We start from the raw sequence: 22,585 nt of genomic DNA, 5'->3' as shown, positions 1-22,585 counted from the left end.
GCTACTCCCCCACCTTGGTTGGACTTTGCCAACAGACAGGAACTGGCTTCCCCACTCCAATGTGGGGCGGCTGGGAGGAGGACTCTGCCGGGAAGCCCTGGGCCACTCCTGTCTGATTCCCCGCCCACCTGCACTGGTCTGCTGGTCTGGCGACAGGGTCTGGCTGACCTCTCTTTTTCTCAGAGAAGAGACTACTGTTCCCAAATAAGCAGACAGCCTCTGGGATCACCTGCATGGTAAGGTGAGGACGCCCCTGGGGCAGCTGAGGTTGGGGCGGGCATTGTGTTGGGGCCACCTGGGGCTTACAGGAGGAGTCAGGCCAGCTCAGCCAAGGCTGCCAGAGAGTGGAGACCCTGTGCTGGAGGAGAGGCAGAGGGGCTTGGGAGACAGCCGCTGCCCAGTGGGTGTGAGGACCAGGGGTGTAGTTCTGTGCACTGTGGACATGCATGCCATGCTGATGAATGCTTCCCATGACTGAGGACTGGACCCCCACATCTTGGTACTTTTCATGTACTTCAATAAGTGGGGATCTATTAGGGTCGAGTAGGCGCGGTAAGAGCCAGTGATGTGGGAGATGGGTTGAGAATTTCCTCAAAGAAGATGAGCAGAGCTCTGCAGCAGGAGCCTCAATCTTTGTGCTAGAGGAGGTGACTCCCTGGGGACAGGGAGTGGCAGCATTCCAAAGGGACCTCATCTTGGAAACTGGGGTCTGGCACACTGGACGCGTGGTAATAAGGAGTCAGGCATGGGGTTGGGAAGCTCCAGCCTACATTGAGCTGGTGGCCATGCTGTCAATTCAGGACCCTCCCGGGGCAAAGGGGAGGGAGCCTGGAGAGACCTACTGTCAGTGTGGGAGAACGGGGGGGGGGGGGGGGGGGGGGGGGGGGGGCTGAGCTGGGGGAGGAGCTGACCGGCTCCAGGCCAGGTAGTGAATGGGATCCACGTGAAAGGCCCAGTGGGCTTTGGGGAGCAGTACATACCAACTGCTCCAGGGGGGGAGGCTGGGCAAGGGGACTCTGCTGGGCCACATAATGAGGTGGAAGGGATTTGGACTCTGGTCTTTGGAGCCCAGGGAAGGTGGTTGCCATAAAGCCAGAGCGGAGCTGCGCCTTTCGTTCACCTGGGCCGGCCCATCCCTGCCGCTGGTGCCTCGGTGGGCAGGGGGTGGGGGTTGTCTCTCACTGTGGAACCAAGGATGTGCCTGTAGTTCCTTGTATTTATTTTGACTTTATTTTTGTTTCTTTCTCTCCCAACTTCATTTCTACTGAGAGTGGAAAAGTAGAGAGCTGGGGAAGAACCAGGGGCAGGAAGAGAAAGGGAGTGTTTCTAGAAGTCCTTGTCATCCCTGCTCATTTTCCCTTCTGTCTTCAGTTGTGGCTTAATAATCTCCCGTCCGTCCTCCCTGCAGGGAGAGAAGTTGGCTTCCTTATCTGTGAAATGGAAATAAAAGTACCACCTAGCTTATAAGGCTGCGGGGAGGATCGCAAGAGAGAGGCCACACAGAATGCGTCAATACTGCGGTGCAGAGCAAAGCCCCGTAAATGTTAGCTCTTATTATCACAGTTATAATTCCAATTATCTGTAAACTGGAAGAACTCAAAGGCATGGATGGGACGTAAAGGGAAGCTTCTCATCTGTTTCAGCCCCATCCCCACCAGATGTGGGGCATTGCCAACTCACCCACTTCACTCGTGTGCCTGAAAAAGGCCGGCAGCACCGTCCGCACAGCTGGGTCCTATGACAAAGGGAACAATGCCCAACCTTCCCTTCCTGTCTTCATTTTCAGTGAGGACACAGGGAGACAGATCCCGCCCCAGTTCTCAATCCTCAGGATACAGAGAAGCTTCTGCTCCTGTCTGGGAGGAGCTAGGAAGGGGGCTTAGGCTCTAGGGGTCCCAAGGAAGGAAGGAAGCAGATGGACAGTGAAGGAGCGGGGGGAGGGGGGGGGCTGGGGCAAGGCCTCAGCTCCCCGTGGGTGGTTTGAGTGAAGGGAGTGGGGGGAGCAACAGATGCCAGACCCTTGTGAATCTGCCCTGGAGTGAATGAGTCCCATTCCCCCAGAAGCTTCTTGAGAGCTGAATCAGATGCCATCTTTGGCAAGACTACACTCGCAGTGCCTGGTACGCAGCTGGTCCTCAGAAAATGTTCATCTGAGGGCAAAAACACACGTGACCAAGTTTAATCAAGAGTACGATGGGATGGCGGTGGAGAGAGATTTTGGAGGCACAGGCTGTCTAGGGCTGGTGAGCCAGGGGTGGGGGTGGCACTGGGGCTTTACTGAGTAGGAGGGGTCCAGGTGAGGAGAAAGTCAGCTGGGGAGCACAGGCGAGGGGTGAAAGAGCAGTATGAACAAAAGCCAGAGGCAAGAATTAATGAGATGTGAGGAGCTCAGTCTGGCCGGAGTGGAGAGTATATTGGAAATCAAGGGTGGGAGAGGCAGTAGCTTCTGGAGGGCTTCAGGAAGAGCTGACATGTGTGCAGGAGGCTGCTGGAAGGCCCAGGTCCCAGTTTAAGGCCCCCCTGCTGCCGGTTGGTAGCTGGGTAGCGAGGTAGCCAGGTGAGCAGGTGGTCAGTTCATGCTTTAGCTCTGCCTCATTCCAGCCTCACTGGAGGCCCCCATCTTTGTTTTCTCTTTTTGCTTTCACTAATTAACTTTTGTTACTCCTATATTTTGATGTATCCCTGTGGGCTCCCTTCCGGCCTTTCTGCAGGAGGAGGGGCATAAATAAACGAGCATATTAGGATAGGGCTTTATCACCTACACATGCTTTTCACATGATCTCACGCCACCCTCGGAATCACTCTGAGAAGTAAATTTTTTCTACCCGTAATAGCTTTTAAAAAGAATTGCAAAGTTAATATAAAATACATGCCTAGTGTGAAACACTCAAAGGATACACATAAAAGAGAGTTTAAAAAAGTTGGCTCACACCTTCCACCCTCTCCATTTCTCGTCTCTTTCAGTAGTGACCACTGGGAATGGGTTGGGGTGTGTCCTCTCAGATCTGCATATCCAAGACAGGAATCACCCGCACAGGTGGCTATGAGCACTTGAAATAGAGCAGGTCCCAACTGTGATGTGCTAGTAAGGGCGAAATACACACGGAGCTCAAAAACTTACCGTGAAAAAAGGATGTAAAATATCTCTCGAATAATTCTATATTGATTACTTGTCACAATAATACTATTTGGAATATCATTGAGTAACATATTATTAAAATTAATTTCTCCTCTTTAAATTGGCTGCTAGAAAGTTGAAACGTACATACGTGGCTTACGTTATAGTTTCATCGCGCGGGACTACTCTAGCCTACTTTCCCTGTAATTTGTATCTGGGGCTGGCAAAAGTCGGCGTACAGCTGTGAGTGTGCAAAACAGTTTATTCTTGCATTATTTATTTATTAATTATTGTATGATTTACTTGTATTATGTAAACTTACTTTTGCCACCCCCCCGTATATACACTTATAAATATGTATCTATGCATATATATAGTTTTGTTATTTACATTAATGAGATCAGAGGATTCTAGCTCCCTGTGAATTGCTTTTCCACTTAAAGATTTTTTTCTCTCTTGGCATGTGTAGGTCAAGGTAGATAGTTTGACAGACGAGGAAACATTAAGGAATATGACAAGCACCTCAGCCAGTGGCCAAGGTGGCATTTGAATTCACATCCTCTAAACCCAAGCTCTGTCTGCCTCAGGGGAGTTTAATTGGATGTTTAGGTCATGAAGAGCTATGGCAGGTTCCTGCGCGAGAGAGAAATAGGTGAAGTTCCGTTAAAGGAATTCATCTGACGGGGTGTTCGGGGTGCACTGGAATAAAGGCAATTCGCTCTCTCATTGCAGTCATTTGGAAGCCAAGTCTTGGCCTGTACGACACTGAAAAGGCTTAGCCTGGCACTGACCTCCTTCCCCGTCCTGCCCTTGGCCTTGGCTGTCACAGGGGAGCAGGGGAGCTGGCTGCATCCAGGGACAAGGCAGATGTGCTTCCATCAGAGTTCCTTCCAACCTGCCCAGTTCCTACTGCTGGTGGGGGTTCTGGTGGCAAGTGTCCTCCTTCTGGTCCAGTGCCTTCGATGGCACTGTCCTTGTTGGATGGTGCAGGCCTTCTGGAAGCTGGATAGGCAAGAGGAGCCAGTGTCTGAATCCCCACCGCTACCAGAAAATGAGTCCCCAAGGCCATGCCCACCAGCCACCCTGTCGGAGATGGCTGCCTTCTACCAGGAACTGCACATGCCCACCAAGGGCCTCACCGTCATCCGTCAGCTGATGCACAAGCTGTTGGTATTTTCGGCGCGAGAGGTGGATCACCGTGGCGGCTGCCTGATACTCAAGGACACGGGCATCTCTCTGCTCATCCCGCCAGGTAACAGCGCCCCGGCTCGCTTCTCGCCATGTAGTTGTTCAGATTGAGCATTGTATATTGGAGAGTGCATCATTCAGAGACCGCTTCCTAATTTTGAAAATTATTTATATTTTTAGTATGACTTTATTGACTCCAAAGATAAATATATTGTGTATTTTTTGTGACAACTTCCTGGCAGGTGGAAGTAAAGTGCCTTGTTCTAATGAACACTATGTTATGACAATCCTCCAATAAAGGAAAATAGAGTGGAGGAGAAGCATTCTTTGCAAATTCACACAAGCCCTGGGTGGGCTAGTGGCAGCCCTGTAAGAAGGGCGGGTGACTCATCAGCTCACAGTCATCCTGATCTCCATCGTACTGCCTTCCCGGGTGGGCACCCTCTACCCTGGGCTCCCGCCCCTCCTGCCCTCCAACTCTGGCCTGGCCCTCCTGGGGCATGGGTGTGCCTGCCTGGCAGGCCCATCTCAGGTCTCCGTCTCCCCAGGTGCTGTGGCTGTGGGCCGCCAGGAGCGGGTGTCACTGATCCTGGTGTGGGACCTGTCGGATGCCCCATCATTGTCCCGAGCCCAGGCGCTGGTGAGCCCCGTGGTGGCATGTGGACCCCACGGGGCCTCCTTCCTGAAGCCCTGCACCCTCACCTTCAAGCACTGCGCGCAGCAGCCCAGCCATGCCTGCACCTATAGCAGCAACACGAACCTGCTCGAAGCTAAGGCCTGGAAGCCCCTGGGACAGTCAGGGGCCCACACCTCCCTGGACGAGTGTCGCATCAACCTCTCCCACTTCAGGTAGGCACAAGCCTATCGGCCTGTCCTTTCTGCCCCCTTTTTTTCCTGTTTGCCCCGTCCTTATTTCTCTGTATGGATTTGCCCCCTTGTCTGTCCCAGATGGCCTGCAAATCCCTTATCCCGCTGTGTCCCTTCTTGATCCCTCTGTCCTAGAGCCTCTGACAGCTTGTGTCGCTCCAACCCTGTCCAGGACTGCACTCCCCCCCCCATGTTCTCTGTCTGTCCAGAAGGGTCTGACTTACCCCCAGCCCTCCTTCTGGAGGGGCCCTGTCCTATCCCCGCCTTTGTCTCTCTAAGGTTGTCTGTCTGTGCCCTGTGCCCTTGTTCAGGATTACCCCCCAACTGTCTAGGGCAGTTTGCCTCCTCCAGTGCTCTAAGAAACCATCCCATCTCTTGCGTCTTTAGCTCTGTCTTTCTAGGACCTTAGGCCCTTCTTCCTCTCACTTCCTTGCCACTCATTAACCAGAGCAGGACCGGCCATCTGTGGGGCCCTTCTGAAGCATGGTGGCCCCGAGCCCTCCTTCCCACTGTCCTATGCTGGAGGGTATTCATGGGCTCTTCTCCCACACTCTGTGATGGTCACTGAATGTGACCCACTGTTTGTCCCCCATCAACTCCCCACCTCCACTTCCTCCCTATACACCCCAGCCTGCTCTCCCCCGCTCCTTGAAGGGCCACACAGAAGCCTCTGGCACAGCAGGAGCTGGGTGGCTGATGTGCTTGTCTCTGTCACCCTCTCCCATCTACTCTGCAGCCTCTACACCTGTGTGCTGGAGCCACCCGCAGGCCAGGAAGCTCGAAAGTGGCTACAGCTGGCGGTGTTCTGCTCCCCACTGGCACCAGGGCAGACCCACCTGCAGCTGCGCGTCTATTTCCTCAACAACACACCCTGCGCCCTGCAGTGGGCCCTGACCAATGAGCAGCCCCATGGCGGCCGCCTGCGTGGGCCATGCCAGCTCTTCGACTTCACTGGGGCCCGAGGGGACCAGTATCTAAAGCTCAAGTACATCTCTGAGGGTGAGGGAGGCTGGGGAGACCCCACAAGAGGGACGGGTCTGGGCCTCCCACTGGGGTGAAAATCTAGGAGCCTCAAGTTCCTTTCAGAGACCCCTGGGCAGACTCCAAGGGGAGCCCTCTGGCTTCTGCTGCTGCCTCCAGGGGCCCCAGGCTCTGCCCACTTCCTCCATCTCTCTGTGGCTCACTCAGCCCTGCCTCTTCCATGGGAGGATAAGGTGATGCAGAGTTGGAGGAGGGGAGGAGAGGCGTGGCACCGTCAGGAGGGCGGAGGATGCTTTTATTGTTCCACCTGGATGGAGCTTGCGTGGAGGAGGAGTCCCAGTCTTCCCTGCTTGGGCCCTTTCCTGTGTGGCATGGGCTGTGGGAATTGCCCCGGGACCTAGGGCATCTGTATGGGCACGGATGCATGGAGTTTCTGGGGGTAGTGGATGAGGGGGGACTTGGAGGGGAGGGTGCAAGGGTGGGGCTGTGTGCTGTGCATGTGTAGGAAGTGTGTGGGGGTAGAAGGAAGACCACCCACAGGGTCTCCTGCCCAGGCTCTGGGGACTCCCATTCACTGCGGATGCCCCTCTTGACTTTGCTCCCTCCTCACCCCTCAGCACAGCACCCTGCATAGTACCTGCCACAGAGCAGGCTTCCTTAAACTCTGTGGAAGGCCCTGCCCTCTGAGACCTTCTGCTCTCTGTCCCCTCCCCAGGTTGGGAGAATGTGGATGACAGCAGTTGCCAGCTGGTTCCCCATCTCCACATCTGGCACGGAAAGTGTCCTTTCCGTTCCTTCTGCTTCCGGAGAAAAGCAGGTAGTCTAGGCACCTGAGCCCACTTCCCGACCCCTCCTCTCCTCTCCCCACCTGGGCATCGTGGAGCTCTGCAGCTCCACATTCAGCCACGCACACAGACCTGTTCAAGGAGAGGACCCACAACAGGTCTTTGTGGAGAGAAAGGTGGAGTGTCCTGCCCGGCTTCTTCAGCTTTCCAAAGCCTCCCTGGAGAGCCCCTTTCAGGTCTCTTGCTCTTACGCCAGGACTTTTCCTTTGTCACCTGCTATGTCCTCTCCTTTTTGTAGCCAATGAGAATGAGGACTGCTCGGCACTAACCAACGAGATCATCGTCACCATGCACACCTTCCAAGATGTGAGTTGGAGCTGAGGGCAAAGGAAGGTTAGGTCCTGGGGGGAGTGCTGGACCAGGTGGGAGAGGAGTCTGGTGCCCGGTAAGTATGGCCCTAATCACATAATTGAGCAGGTGAAGATGGTACCTGGCCTCCAAGTCACTCCCCATCCTTGACTCTTGTCTGTTCATGGATGAATCCAGTAGACGGGTGAAAGAACCAAACCTCTTCTCAACCCAGGGAACCTGGGCATCAGAGGGGTGTGGTTTCTTTCTAAGCTGACTGTCTTCACCCAATAGATGAGGTGTATCTTCAGTGTGGAGAGTGGCCAGGAAGGGGTCTTCAGTAGGTGGGATTGGAGTTAGAAATCCCACTCTCTCAAGGGAAGATATGAAGAAATCAGGGTTGAGAATCTTTGGGGAACCATAGTGGCATCTTAGTGGAGGGCAGGCAGATACCCCTCAGGGGTGTCAGCAGGGGAGGAGGAACCAAGGAAAGGAGGAGTGGAGGGAAGGGGACAGGTATGCCTGAGTTCAGTGTCCCAGGACCCCACCCAGGACTTCTCCTGGCGTCTTAGGATGCACTCTATTTGGTCTTCATGTCCCAGGTCCCAAAAACCTCAGCACACAAACTTAAGGCTGAAGGTTCTGGGGTCAGAGAAGCAGAGGGTGGGGGTCCTGTGTGGGTAGGGCTGCATCTACTGGTAAAGTAGCTCTGAGTGACAGGCTGAGGGATGACATGAGAAGTGGAGGTCGGTTCCCCAGCTTCTTGCTTAGATGTCTCCTGACCCCTAAGTGTGTCCCTGGCACTTCTGTTGGTGCAGGGCTTGGAGACCAAGTACATGGAAATCCTCAGATTCCAGGCATCAGAGGAGGAATCCTGGGCAGCACCACCCTCTGTCTTCCAGCCACCCCCATGCAATAGGTGAGGTAGGGGTTGCTTGGGCTGCTGCCTGCAGGGTGTTCGGGATTCCCTCCCCAGTGCCCAGGGCATTTGGGAGTGTGTAAAACCAGACTGGGAGTCTTTGATCCTCCCCTCTGAGAACACGCTTTCCTGGGGCCTCAGGTTGCCTCCCGAGCTCTTTGAGCAGCTGCAGATGCTGTTGGAGCCGAACAGCATCACAGGCAATGACTGGAGGAAACTGGCCACCCACCTGGGGCTCTGTGGCATGAAGATTCGGTAAGAAGGGCCAGTTCTGTGGATGAGAGAGGAGGGGGGCTCTTAGGATGCCAGATAAGGGAGAAACTTAAAAGGCAGAGAATGGCTACTCCCACCCTATTGCCCATAAAAGGGCAGCTCTTTCCCTTTGCCACTATATTCTCAGCCTAGAATGATGCCTGGCTCCTAATACGTGCTCAATGAAAACTTAAACATGAATCGATTAACATGTAAGTTACATGTGAGCACTTAACATGCTGTGCCCTGAGGTGTAGATTGGCAGACTGTAAGATAATGGGTATAAGGCATGTAGTTGAGTGCCTGGCACATGTTAATAAATGTTGGCAATAATGGGGGCAATGCAGCCATGGTCTCTGTCAACAGAAATCAGCAGAACAATTTCGAGCTAAGCCCCAGAACCCAGACTCAGGGAAGCGCTCAGGGAAGAATTCACCCAGGAGATGGACTAGACCTGGGCCCAGCTGAAAACAGGATGGATTTAAAAATCACCCATTTATTGAGCATTTATCAAGTACCTACAATGTCCTGGAGAACTACGCTAAGCGTTAGGACACAAAATGAATAGTCCTAGCCCCCAGGAGCTCACATTCTAATAAGGGGTACAAATTGCTTGACAGAATAAAGGCAAGTGTTCCTTGTGCCTTATTGCATGTCTCCTGTATGGCAGAGCAAGTTGAAAACAGGCACAAAATAGTTAAAGGAAGTTGTGAGTGCAGAATGGGAGATGGGAAGGGAGGTTGGCCATTCTGTCTGGGGGGAGCAGCAAGAGTTTGGAGGCGGGCTGTGTGCAAAGTGGTAAATGGTTAGCCTGAAGAAGGAAGGTTCAGGACGGGAGCAGGAAGGAAAGGTCAGAAAAAAACAGGGTGAGGCCAAGTGGTGAATGAGCAGGAAAATCAGGGGTGTGGGCTTGGTGAGTAGGCAAAAGAGACTCTGGAAGGTTTTTGAGCAGGGGAGGGTCTTGGTAAAAGCCACGGTTTAGAACATGTTTCCCCAGTGGTGGGCACAATGTTGTGGCCTGGGAGAGAGGGAGGAGGAGAGGAGAGTGTTTTGGGGTGGTGGAGTTTGGAGGTAGAGAGGACAGCTGCAGGAGATCAGAGCTGGAAGCCACCTCAGGTCCTCTCATCTAAGCCCTCGGGGTAAGAAGAGGAAACTGAGGCTTAGAGAGGAGTGACCTTTGAGCCACGGCAATCTCAGATTTCGATGTCCTGAGCCTTCCTTCCCTTCCCCCACCTCGAGTCTCCTGGAAGGCAGCTAGAGCAGGATGAAGACCAGAGCTGGGGGCAGGGTGCGGATCTCACTGCAGTGGCCCTGGCTCCTCCCCTTTCCTCCCACACCTGCGGCCAGGTTCCTGTCCTGCCAACGAAGCCCTGCAGCGGCCGTCCTGGAGCTTTTTGAGGAGCAGAACGGCAGCCTGCAGGAGCTGCACTACCTCATGACCCTCATGGAGCGGCTGGACTGTGCCTCCGTCATCCAGAACTACCTGAGCCGGACGAGCTGCGACAGCCCAGCCCCGGTCCGCGGCGGGGCCTGGGAGACCCAGGGGCTGGAGCTGGAGCTGGAGCTGGACGAGAAGCTCTGAGCGCCCTACCACCCGCGGTGGGGTGCCGTCCGCAGCACTCTAGGAACTGGGGTGTGCCCGGACACCTAGGAAGAACATAGCCGATGTTCCTGGCTGTGCCCACCGACCTCATCAGAATCCCCAGACCCTGCCTAGGGCCACTGTGAGGCTGGACTGCCATCGCCAGCCTCCCAGGGTCAGGACCACCCTTGTGACCCTCTTTGTCCTGCATGCAGATCCCCTCCTGGACAGCAGGGGGCGCAGGAGGCCGGGAGATGGCCCCGCTTTACCGCAGGAAGCTATTTACCAGACCAATGGACTGCGAGGTTGCTGTGTTGGCACCTTTGGGGACTGGTCAGCCCACAGGGTTCCGAGCACTTAGTGATACCCAGAATTGGACTGGGTACCACGCGGAATCCTGGAATATATGAGAGAATTTGGAGACTTGACAAGCCCACCGTTCTCTTGTGGGAGTCAAGATGGGCGTATAGGAGCTGGGGGAAAACTGTAAAACAAGGCATGCGGGGTGGGGGGAAAGCGGGTTTACAGTTGTGAGTAGCGGAAGAGTTTATTCTTGTATTATTATTTATTAATTATTGTATTATTTTCCATAGGAACAATTGTAAACCTACTTTCGCCCCACCCTGTCCATCCTGTGGTTAGGGGATGCGGCAGTGCAATGAACTGTACTGCTTCAGGAGCTGAGAAGAGAGGGAGCTGAGTAGGGCTGGAGCAGTGAGGATGCTGGACAGGCGAAAAGTGACTCAGAGACCTTCAGGTGGGGGTAGGGGCAGATGGCGACTATACTGAGGGGTAGAGTGAGCGTGGAGGGCTGAGGCATTAAGGAGTTTGGCCTCGTGGGTGTGAGGTGAGGGTCCACAGGGGTTCAAGGCCAGATCTATCATGCCGACTGTCCACCTGCCTCCTTTGCCTTCCTTTGTCCTTTTATCCTTGCCTTGTCTTTCTCTCTCTGCCCTATGTCTGTTATAAAACAAGAAAGCTGAAAGAAAACTTCAAGATTATCATTCTTGCCCAACCTTTTCATGTCTTTATTTGAAACGGGGACTTTTAAGTCTCTGTGACTTCATTTTGCTGTCACAGTCTCCTGCAGTCCTTCATCCCTGACCCTGTCTCTCTATTACTCTATGTCTTAGTATCTTTTTTTCTCCACCTTGTTACTGCACCTGCCTTTGTGTGTTTCATTCTCTGAAACCCTCAGTCATTCCCCTCAGGCAAGTGTCTCTAAACCAATGTTATATATCAAGGGCTATCGAAAGACACTAGGCTACCCTAGGAATGAATGGGTGGGGATTTTACCTTATGCATCAAGATCCAGTTTAGGGCCAGGAAACAGAGGGATTAAAGAACACCCCCCTGCCCCCAGTCAAGCAAATATTTTATTCAGCACCTACTATGTGTTAGACACTATATAGAAAAGAAGTTGATAGCTGGGTCCTGAATAGGGAACAAAGGATCTGACTCAACTCTAGCAATTCTTTTGTTTGCAAACAGGTGTTAACTTTTTCAAAGGCAGGTGAACAATGTTTTTGGCAACATTAACAATTTGCTTCTGTATTTAATTTAAAAACATTAAGCCTTTTTCTGTGACAAACAATGTTGTATAATAAAATATGAAAATTGCCTTTCTTTGTTACTAGCTCTGTTTTGCTCAGATTGATACATTTGGTTGTGGGTATAAATGACTTTATTTGGTAAAATTGTACTGAGAAGGGCAGGTTGGAGGGAGCATTTTGCAGATTGTTCTTCCAGTTTGAAAATTGTCAGAGTCCAGCATGGTAATCAGGGAGGTTCACTTTTCTTCCTTGTTGGAAGCAAACGAGGCCCTCACACCATCTCCCTCTTAACCTTAGCTCCATCCACCCTCCCCCACCCTTCTCATTAGCCCTCCCACCCCACCAGGGCCTGCCAGCCACTGCAGGTTGGTACCTAGGCCTCCTCCCTCTGCACTTGGCTCAGGATCGGTCTGCTAAGAGCATTTTACCCCTGGAATCCCAGCAGTTTCCCCCTTTCTCCCATCATCTCTTCCTTGCTTTCCACACCAGCCAAAGGCATCTTTATTTTGTGTTCGTCCTTGCCCGTGAAGAAATCATCTTAAGGGTTTCAAGTGTTCCAGAAATGTGAATGAAGGCCAGGACGGTTTCTGTGATGGGACTAATGCCTCTGGCCCCTCCCTGCCCTAATTCCTGGGAAAGGACTTGAAGTGGAAGTGCCAGGAAAGGGAGGCTTGGACATCTTGGGGGTAGGTGGCAGGCTGCCTGATCCCTGTATAGTGGGTTTTGCCTTCCCCAAATCAAACCTGACGTGCATGTATCTGCTGTCACCTGCAGCTGAGACATGTTCTAGGGACATTAGGAGACTTAGTGCTTGCCCTGGCCATGGCATTAATTAGAGCAGCTCTCATTTCTCTGGCTTCAGTCTCTTTACCCTTTGAATGAATCAACTGTGTTCCAGGCTCTCCAAGGGTCTTCTTTTGAATTCATAGGGTTGTGCAGAAATGGCACAGTGGTAACCCAGGGGACATACACTTGGGGATTTTTCTTTGCATATGGCCTTTAAATAGAGCAATTGGTTACTGCCTGTGGCGTTACCTGCAGCCCTTTCTTGATAGGTTAGTGTCACCAGCATGTCTTGGTGATGTAGTCTTTCCTATAAGTCAGCTGGGCAACTGCTGGGCTGGCTGCCTGCTGAGAAGCCGGGCACCAAAGAATAGACAAGAGTCACACACAGTAACTCTGCTATTCATTCAGCTTTTATTGAATGCAGGTTACTTAATATCCTACTCACACTCTAACAGTCTGAGAGAATTATAACACAGCAATCAACGGGCGATAACGAACCCGAGTCCCAGCGTCTCAGTCTGCAGGTGCGGGAGGCAGCACAGTGGGCAAAGGAGTGATCAGTGTCTTGTAAGGAAGGTCCTCCAGAGCCAGGTGGGCAGCAGGGCAGGTGAAGTCCTCAGTCCAGCAGGGCAGAGCCTCTAGTGGCCGATGCCAAGGGAGACCAGCTTGGTGCGGAGCAGCACTCTGTTGTTTGGGGCTCGGCTGTCTCAGCAGTGGTCTGGAACTTGTCTGTCATACCTTGAAAATGGTGTACTTCCCCTTTCTGGGTCTTTTTGATAAATGTCTTGGCAGCCCTGATGTCAAATGTGGAATTGGCCCAGGAGCCTATGGGCGGCACATGGCTGTTCTGCTTGACACCCTGCTGGCAAGTGTGGAGTTTGCCCAGGCACCTAGCTATGGGTGGTCCCACTCGGCAGACATGGCTGTTCTGGTCACATGTGCAGATATTTTGGGTGTGTCTCCTTGCCAGATGTGTCTAGCATGACTTAGGTAGTTTTCCTCCTGAACCAAAGTGTCATGGGTGATGGACAGCCATCTTGGTTGACATGAGTGACTCCATTTTTTTAATATAGTTTATGCCATCTTGATTGGACCAATGCCATTTTATTGATCCTGCTCTCCACAGTTATCTGTCTAGTTCCTAAAAACACGAAATTTGTGATTCTGCTTTTATGCATGTTGTAGAAGCCCATGCCTAAACTTCTCCCGTTGGGTTTAGAGCTGGGAGGAGAATGAGCAGGAGAGGTCAGGTCTTTAGGGTTAGAGACTCCAGTGCTCAGAAGTAACATGTGTGCTTGACACCCTGTTTACCTGCCGAGTGACATTCGTGCCAGTGGCCAGATTTGTGTTGCCCAACAGAAATAGAATGAAAGTCACATATTTAATTTTACATTTTCCAGTAGTCACCTCAAAAAATGTAAAGAGAAACAGGTCAAGTCAGTTTTAATAATATATCTTATTTAACCTAACATATTCAAGGTATTATAATTTTCCTATGTGATCAATAAAAAATTATTAATGGCGTTTTTTACATTCTTTTTTCTTAAAGGATTTGGAATTCGGTATGTAGTTCACAGTTACAGCACATCTCAGTCTATACTGAGCATGTGCTACCTTTTTGTTAGAAATATTTGGCCAGTATTTCGCTTTTATAAAATTTATAGCATAAAAAGTACATTTACATACACAAGTTAAGCTAGAAGTGTTCCAAAAATGAAATGAGGTATAAACTTAAAAATTTAGATCAATTGAAATAAAATAAAAGTGCAGTTCCTCAGTTGTACTAGCTGCATCACAAGTGCTCAGCAGCTGTGTGGCCAGTGGGTCCTGTAGCGGACGGTGGGGGTATGGGTTATGGCTCCAGTTGGGCGTAACTTTATAGTGTGTTTTATAGCGTGTTTGATTCATTCATTCATCAACCATTTGCTGAGCACAAAGTGTTGGTGATAAAAGTTCAATGAAGAAAAGCATACTTGCTCCGTAGGAGCTTCTGGAATGGTGGCAGTGGAGAGAAGGGCTCTTTTCCTCCCTCTCTTTCCGCACTCCACACCTGACACAAGAAGGAAATGAGGAGGCTCAGGCAGACCCCCTCTGCTGTAGAAATGGCTTGCACACCGGTGTGATGGAGAGGCCAGGGGCTCAGTCAGGTGCTTCGTCATCCAGCACATTAGGTGGGTGCTTGGCTGTTGACAACAGAATTCGCTCTGGTTGGTTGAGGCAATCAGAGGATTTTACTCTGAAAGATAAATAATAACTTGGAAGGCTGAGAAATAAAATTGAGGTAATGTTTCTTCCAGCAACGATGCCCTAAACTGTGCGGTAGTGTTACAGAGCAAGGGCAGGGGGTGGTGGTTCACGATAAATTATTACAGAAAGGATTCCCCCTTTCTGTCTCTGGAGGTTCCTTCCCCCACGCCCACCTGCTAGGTTTGAAATGCCCGCCACCAGAGGAAAGACGTCTCTCAATGCCAGAGACTGGTGAAAAGGAAAGGAATTGTTTACTTAAAAGTTACACAAACTTAAAAGTAATGACTTAATGTCTTCAATAAGATACTAAAGTCCTTTAGAATACCCACAGATGCACAGTCCTTCCCTCTCCCTGTGCCCAGTCCGGGGTACCGTGTCTCAGGAAAGGAAGTAGAAGTCTGTGATTCAGGCTCCCGGCACCATCAGCTGTGTGGCTGCTGCAATCTCCAGTTAATCCAAAGCCATGTGGCACCTTCTCACGGCCCACCAGCAAGAGTCCTCTCTCCCCTTTCTTCCTGGCAAAGTCTCTCCTGCTGCCTAAGCTGCGTGGCAAAAAGAAGCACTCCAAAACCACATGGTCCTCTCTACTCTCCTTCAGAACCGCGTGGTCCTCTCTTTACTTCACCAAAGCTGCCTGATCCTGGCCCTCTTCCTTTCCCCTCAGAACCTCGTGGTACTCTCCTCTTTACTTCAGAACCACATGGACCTTTATCTATCTACTTGCTTCAGAACCTCGTGGTTCTCCCATTTACTTCAGAGCCCCATGGTCTACTCCTTTCTCCCTCAAAACCTTGTGGTCCTCCCTCCTTCTATGGCTGCCGCGCCTAGGTTTAAATCCCAGCGCCCATCTTCCTTTGCAGCCCCATTTCCGACTCCTCCTACAGTCAGTTACACCTGCCAGCATCCCCGTATTCTTCCAGCTTTACTGGGCTGCCATAGTAAGTCTGGGCAGGTGTGGCCCCATGGGCATGGAGCCAATCGTCTCCAAGCTCTCACGCAGGCCCTGTAACCAGGGGGAGTTGCTTCCCAGTCCCATCTTGGGTGGAAGTCACTCCCATCCCCCTGGCTCAAAGCATGGCCACAGCTATTTAACATATGTATGAAACCAGTTAAAGGTTATAGATATGTTAAATGACCGTGCCAGCGGATAGCTGCAAAGCTGTTGCTACCCAAAACAGCTCTGAATGGCCCTGTTCCATGTGTCCCATCCCCTCTGGCTCAGGCTTGTGGGGGTGAGGACATCCTACATACATTTTTCTAATATTTCCTGGACACCCCGAGTCCTGGACCCCATTACAAATCCCTTCTTGGGGCCCTCCTCTTGGCTGCACCCTGCTTCAGTAGGACTAGCCCAAGTGGGAGACGCTGGTGTTTCTATGGCTGCACTAGTGAGCGCTGAGTCTCAGGAACTGCAGGTGCCCCTGCCCACCACCGCCACTTCTGAGGCGGGAAGCAGATCTCACCACCACCGGTTCTGAAAGCTGAGGCCTCTGCTGCCACCCTTGTCAGCAAACAGGAAAACTCCATGCACTGTACTGCCCGCTTCTTCACGCTACCCATGTCTGGATGAATCTCAAGTACAGGCATCAATCAGATTGGCAGCACCCTGATTGCATGCCGAATCCTGGCTGCAAAGGAGTCTGGAAATTTGAACTCTGACTTGCATATTGGGGAGGTAGGATTCATTACATGCAAATATTCCCACATATGGAAAAATATTCAGGAGTTGATTGAGAGCCGTGCACACGACAGATTTCCGTTAGAGCCAGGTGCCGTTAATGCTGTGGCCCCAGGCAGCGAATCTCTTCCCCCAAAGAGTCCTGACCTCAGCAAGGGTTGGTGGTGTTATTCCCTGACCTTCAGAATCATCTCGGTAAAGTATGACTTCACACATCCCTCAGGATGCCCTTCTGATCCCTGCACAATCCAGGGTCAGACCTTGACATATTTCATGAGAAGGCAACAAAAGTGCACCCACAGAAGTGAACTGATTTACTGAGTTCCTCCTCCAGCCCCACGTACCTTCCTGTACTGCAGAGGCTGAAAAGGAAACCCGCGTTCCCCCGATTCCTTGGCAGATGGGGATCTAGATATGTTTGGTGTCTGCCAACCTGCTGAACTCATGGAGGAGCTTGACTCAGCATTAAATAGTCTGGGGGGTCGAACAGGGCACGAGCCTGCTGCTTATTTTTGAGGAGCTGCAGTCCGGGAGCCAGCAGCTGTGGCAGCACCTCCCTGACTTGGCAGCTGCCTCAGCGCCCTGGTTCTGGGATGTGGTTTGGGGAAGTTTGACTTCGAGTCTGTTCCTTCAGCCCTTCCAATGTTTCTGTGAACTATCTAGATTCCATATGATAGTGTTTTGTGCTTAAACTAGCTGAAGGGGATTCTATAATGTACAACTATGACCCCTATCCAATATGCTCATGATTCTTTCTTTGGAAAGACTGTCCCTTATTCTGTGATCATACCCTCCCTTCTTTGTTGGTGTCAAAGGGTCTTTTAATTTATGAATATATAGTGATAGAAATGATAGTTTTATTAAACTATTTTTACTTGGCAAAATAAAAAGTTAGTGATCTTGTGTTGATTTCCCCCTCCCCAAATTAAAGAACCGAACCAAACCAATGATTAATATTAGAAATACAAAAGCCTGGGCCCTGGCTGGTGTGGCTCTGTGGGTTGAGTACTGGACTGCGAACCTAAGGGTCTCTGGTTCTATCCCCAGTCAGGACACATGCCTGGGTTGTGGGCCAGGTCCCCAGGAGAGGGGGTGCGAGAGGCAACAACACACTGATGTTTCTTTCCCTCTCTTTCTCCCTCCCTTTCCTTCTCTCTAAAAATAAATGGAAAAAAAAAGAAATACAAAAGCCTGGGAATACTCTTTTATGAGAACTTTTATCCTTAATCATTCTTTTAAAAGCCTTACACAAGTATGTTTATTCATCTACTCAGCACATATTTGAATACTTATTATGTGCTTAGAATCATGGTGTCCCTCATTTACTTTCTTATCTTTAGGCAATCTTTCTCATGCTGTCTTAATTCTAGCCTATGCTAGTTTCTTCTTGGCCAACAAAAAGCTAACATCAATAGTAGCTGGTTAGTGTCATAAAGACATTACCCTGAGGACAGGAATATGCTTTATATTAACTAGCAGCCTTCAGGTGGGAGTAGATTTGCTTTGCAAAAAAGCTAGGAAAGATGCAATCATAAAATTAAGAGTAATATTTAGGAAATGCTGAAGTGGGTGAATATGGGATTTTAGAAAAATTCCTTAGTGGAATAGAGAGTAGAGATGGGGATGGGGAAGGACCTAACACCTAATCTGGGGAGGAGCTGGCCATCCTGTCCCTGGGGATCTCAGAAAAACATGAGACGCGTGTGTGACAGAGAAGGGGACCTAGTGTCATTGGTCATCTTGCATATCTATGAAGGGAACCTTCACATCCTGCTTGTGCCCATTGTATGCCCATCCACGGGCTTCCCCAAAGTTGGGCTTCCTGAGCTGGGGCCGAAGAGGCCATCTGTGGCCAGGTGGCAGAAGTGGACAACTTGCCGTGCACATGGTCTTAGGCCTTGGGAAGCTCCCGTTTCTGGAAACTCTTTCTTTGTGTGTTTGTGCTGCCCTTTTTGCCTGTGACGACCCCCTTCTTTCCGGACCAGGCTGGTCAGACATGACGCTGGTACATTTCCCGGTGGGAGCACATCAGGTGACCTTCTTCAGCCTTTGTCTCTTTCCCTTAAAGAACATTTTTTAACTAATTTGATTTCATCAAAGCAGAATGCAATTCCATTCCTTGGAGGCTCAGTCTTGGCAGCCTGGTAACATGGGACAAAGTAAGGACCCTGAAACTCCACAGACTTGAACTTAAAAACCAAATCTACCACTTTTCACGAAGACCTGGGCAAGTTACTTGATGTGTGTGAGGTTCCATCTCCCTGTCTGGACGATGGGGATAACAACACCCTTCTTGAAAGACTCTTGTGAGGATGAACGAGACCATGAATGTAAAACACTCAGCCCACTGCCTGCATTTGATTTGGTTCAATAATATTTGATGTCTTTCTCCTGATGTCTGCAACACCATGCAGGGGCCCCTGGGTTGGACATTTATGGATTCCATCCCCCTCCCCAACATCACCCCAATTTCCTTTCAGGAATCATCTTTCCCCACTGGGCATAGTCTTAGAGGGAGATAATACCAAAGAGGCAGAATCTTTCTTTCCTGCCCTTGGTGTAGCCAGGAGGCTGGAGCACATCATTATCGCTGCAGACACTCCTGGGACAACAGATGGAGGACTTGCCATAAAATGAGTGTTTGTGTTCTTTAAAAATTCATATTTTAAAACACGAACACTTAATAGGGTGGTACGAGGGAGTGGGGCCTTTGGGGTAGCTAGGCCACGAGGTGGAGCTGTCCCAGATGGGAGTAGTGCCCTTAGGAGAGAAGACGCGCGCGAGAGATCTTGCTTCCCCTCTCTCTGCTCTGCTCTCTGCCTGTGAGGATGTAAGAAGATGCTCATGTGAAACTGGAAAGAGCTGTCACCTGACACCAGATTGCTGGCACCTTGATCTTGGGCTTCCCAGCCTCCAGAATTGTAAGAATTCAATGCTTTTTATTTAAGCCACCCAGTCTATGGTATTCTATTAGCAGCCTGAGCTGGCTCAGATGGGATGTGTGGAATGGTTAGTGGTTCCTCAGAGCCATGGAGGTGTGCCTACCTGGGTATTCCTCTCTCTGTTGCCCTGGTTGCCAGGAGCCCCTCCCAGAAACTTCCCCTTTGGCTTACATTTGCCAGAACTGGTTTCTCTTGGAACCAAGAGCCCACTATAACACCCCTTAACCTTGTACTTTAGCCATGAAATAGCCTAGACTCTGTATTAGTTATCTACCACTGTATAACAAATTACCCTCCAAATCAGTGACTTAAAACAACAATCATCATTTACTAGCTCTCCGTTTCTGTGGGTCAGAGCAGTTTTTGGTTCAGGGTCTCTCTTGAGGTTGCATTGCCCGAAGGTTTGGCTGGGGCTGGAGGGCCCTCTTTCACAGTGACCCATTCACATGTGGCAAGTTGGTGCTGGTTGTTGGCCAGCCTCCTCAGTCCCTCTGCCCAGGGGGCTCCCATAGAACACCTTGAGAACCTCTACAGTGTGGTGGCTACATGGTTGATTCTAGATGTTCTGATGAGGTGGTCAGGGGTAAAACAACTGTGACCTCTGGGGCTTGGAACCATCCGTGCCAGGCAAGTCAACAACATTCTTCCTCTGAAGTTGTTTCTAAGCAGAAAAGGCTTATTTTAATCTTGGCTAATCCTAACTGTTTTGTTCTCCAGCTGCCTAAAGCAGGATCGCCTCAGCAAAACTTGGAGCAATGCTGTTTAACCTTTTTCAGAAGGCTTGGAAAGGTAACGTACTCCTTGGCAATCATTTCCTGGTGGAGCCTCACAACAACCCTATAGGGCAAGCAAGGATGCGGTGACCCCAGTTCACCAATGAGACTGAGGCCGGTGGTTGACAAGTAAGTGATGGTTAGTGAGGCCCAGAGGTTAAAGGCATAGTGTCAGTACAGAGATAGGCCTGGGTTTCAAGCCTGAGTCTGTCATTTACTAGCTGTGTGACCTTGAATGAATTGCTTAATGTATTTGTCTGCCTCCATTTCTGCATCTGTAAAACCTGGGGAACAATAGTGCCACAGTAATGGTGGCAGTCTTCGGTCTTGTCAGGGTTAAATGAGGCAGCTGATATAAAACGCTTAGTGTAGTGTCTGACACTTAATAAGCACCCAGCAAACGTGAGCTGTTGTAATGAATATTAGCTCAGGGCAGATTATGTTCTTTAGTAATTTTCACAGTGGGTTGGTTTGTTCTCATTGGTGAACACACTCTTTGGTGCTTGGAAATAAGAAAGACAATGTACCACACCCCCGCACACACACACTCGCTGTCTCACCCACCTCCCTAGGGCTCCTCCTTCTTTCCCATTCTTCCTCAGTTGTCTTTTATACTACCCTGATATTTGAAGAATGCAGGGCTATAAAAATTTATAGGGTTCCTGTGTAGTATCCAATTTACTGCAGGCCTTCAGGAAACTGTGTTCAATAAGTACTTGTTAACTCAATCAAAAATCAAGTCATCCATGTGGATTAATGATTAGCTGCCCAGCTGGCTCAGCAGCCCACACACATGCTCCTGCAAAGCTCCTTCAGGCTCACCTGTGGAAACCTGTTCATCTTCAGCCCAGACCTTGGCCAGCATCACCTGTGGCCTTCCCTAGGGGCAGCTTTGGTAGTAGGCTGTGCAGGTCCTCTTGGACTGAAAATAATCCCTTGACATGTGACAACACTTCTCAGCTTAACAGGCCATGCCACATCCATTATTTTCCTGGATTCCCTTCTGCAGAGAACTGAGGGCTGAGAGAGAAGTTCAGTGATTCTCCCAAGTAGACGCCCTGGACCCAAATCCAAGCCTCTTTGTTCTGAAGCCTGGACTATGATGACACTTGAAATTTCTGTCCAAATCCTCACCCCTGTTAGAGCTAAGTCTTGCATCTCCCTTAGATCCCTGTAGATAAAACATGCAAAGCACACATTTTATCCGTAGGACATCCAGCTCTACATCAGTGGCTAAAATTGTTAGGCGAGATAGCTATTACCTAGGGCGAGTGTTTATCCACATGTTCATGGGTGTGACGAGTGGAGGCTGACAGCTGTCCATGAGAACAGATTTCCCTCTTCTTCACTGTAAAAGGATTGCAGGGGGCACACATTTCCCAGGGTCCTTGCAGTTAGGTGAGACCATGTGACCATGTGACTGGTGAAATGTGGGGGATGCCCGTTACGGTGAGTCCCTCTGTAGACCGGTGTGGCTGGAAAACTTGGGTTACCCTAAAATAAAGTTTCCCTAAAATAAAAGAGTATACAAGGGGGCAGCTATGACATCTTATACCCCTTACGATTGGAATGAGGGCTCCTACTGCACGATGAATGTTTATGTGCTGTTCTTTACTTAATACGAACTATTTAGAATCTCCCCACCCCATCTTGGCCCTGTATTTTCAGTGGGATGTTTCTATATGCATTCTTTTGTTTTTTCAGTGTTTCACTTTGAAGGAACTATAGACTCACAAAAAGTTGCAGAAAGGGTCCAGAGAGCTCTGGTAGCCTCATCACGTGCCCCCCAGTAGTGACATTAAAACAGGGTGCAGACAAGAGAAGGGCCCCAAATAGGGATTTGTAATGGGGTCCAGAACTCAAGGTGTCCGGGAAATATTAGAAAAATATGTATAGGATGTCCTCACCCCCCACAAGCCTGAGCTGGGGGAAGGGACACATGGAGCAGGGCCATTCAGAGCTGTTTTTTATGGGAACAGCTTTGCAGCTAACCTTTGGCATGGTCATTTAACATATCTATAACCTTTAACTGGTTTCATAGATATGTTAAATAGCTGTGGCCTTGCTTTGAGCCAGGGGGATGGGAGTGACTTCCACCCAAGATGTAACTGGGAGGCAACTCCCCCTGGTTATAGCACCTGTGTGAGAGGTTGGAGATGATTGGCTCCATGCCATGGGGCCACACCTGCCCAGACTTACTGTGGCAGCCCAGTAAAGCTGGAAGAATGAGGGAATGCTGGCAGGTGTAACTCATTGTAGGAAGAGTTGGAAATGGGGCTGCAGAGGAAGACTGGCGCTGGGATTTAAACCCAGGTGCAGCAGCCATAGCCAGGAGAGGACCACACGGCTTTGGCAGAGTGGGGACCCCATGGCAGCAACACAGCTGATGGTTCTGGGAGTCTGAATCATGGACTTCTACTTCTTTTCCTGAGACACGGTACCCCGGACTGGGCAGAGGGAGAGGGAAGGACTGTGCATCTGTGGGGATTCTAAAGGACTTTAGTATTTTAATGAAGACGTTAAGTCATTACTCTAAGTCTGTATAACTTTTAAATAAATAATTCCT

The 22,585-nt window shown here is 50.3% G+C and overlaps 1 protein-coding gene across 5 annotated transcripts; it reads left to right on the top strand.

The window, feature by feature from the left end:
• The first annotated feature begins 72 nt into the window (after positions 1 to 72).
• Positions 73 to 11,656, top strand: UNC5CL (unc-5 family C-terminal like). 5 transcript variants are annotated; one of them, XM_053913986.2, is made up of 9 exons: positions 73 to 236; positions 4,109 to 4,370; positions 4,855 to 5,155; positions 5,910 to 6,172; positions 6,870 to 6,971; positions 7,238 to 7,305; positions 8,106 to 8,206; positions 8,348 to 8,461; positions 9,806 to 11,656. In XM_053913986.2, the coding sequence occupies exons 1-9, from the start codon at positions 234 to 236 to the stop codon at positions 10,038 to 10,040; spliced, it is 1,449 nt and encodes a 482-aa protein (XP_053769961.1). In that variant the 5' UTR covers positions 73 to 233; the 3' UTR covers positions 10,041 to 11,656. The 5 variants fall into 5 exon arrangements, with proteins under 5 accessions (XP_053769961.1, XP_053769959.1, XP_024413848.2 ...); XM_053913984.1 differs by having other exon boundaries at positions 89 to 236; positions 3,851 to 4,370; XM_024558080.4 differs by having other exon boundaries at positions 110 to 241; positions 3,851 to 4,370.
• The last annotated feature ends 10,929 nt before the right edge of the window (positions 11,657 to 22,585 follow it).

The sequence above is a fragment of the Desmodus rotundus genome, chromosome 11, assembly GCF_022682495.2.
Source record: "Desmodus rotundus isolate HL8 chromosome 11, HLdesRot8A.1, whole genome shotgun sequence".
In the NCBI taxonomy this organism is placed as follows: domain Eukaryota; kingdom Metazoa; phylum Chordata; class Mammalia; order Chiroptera; family Phyllostomidae; genus Desmodus; species Desmodus rotundus.
Note: the sequence above shows the minus strand (reverse complement) of the source record. Positions and strands in the feature narration are given on the sequence as shown.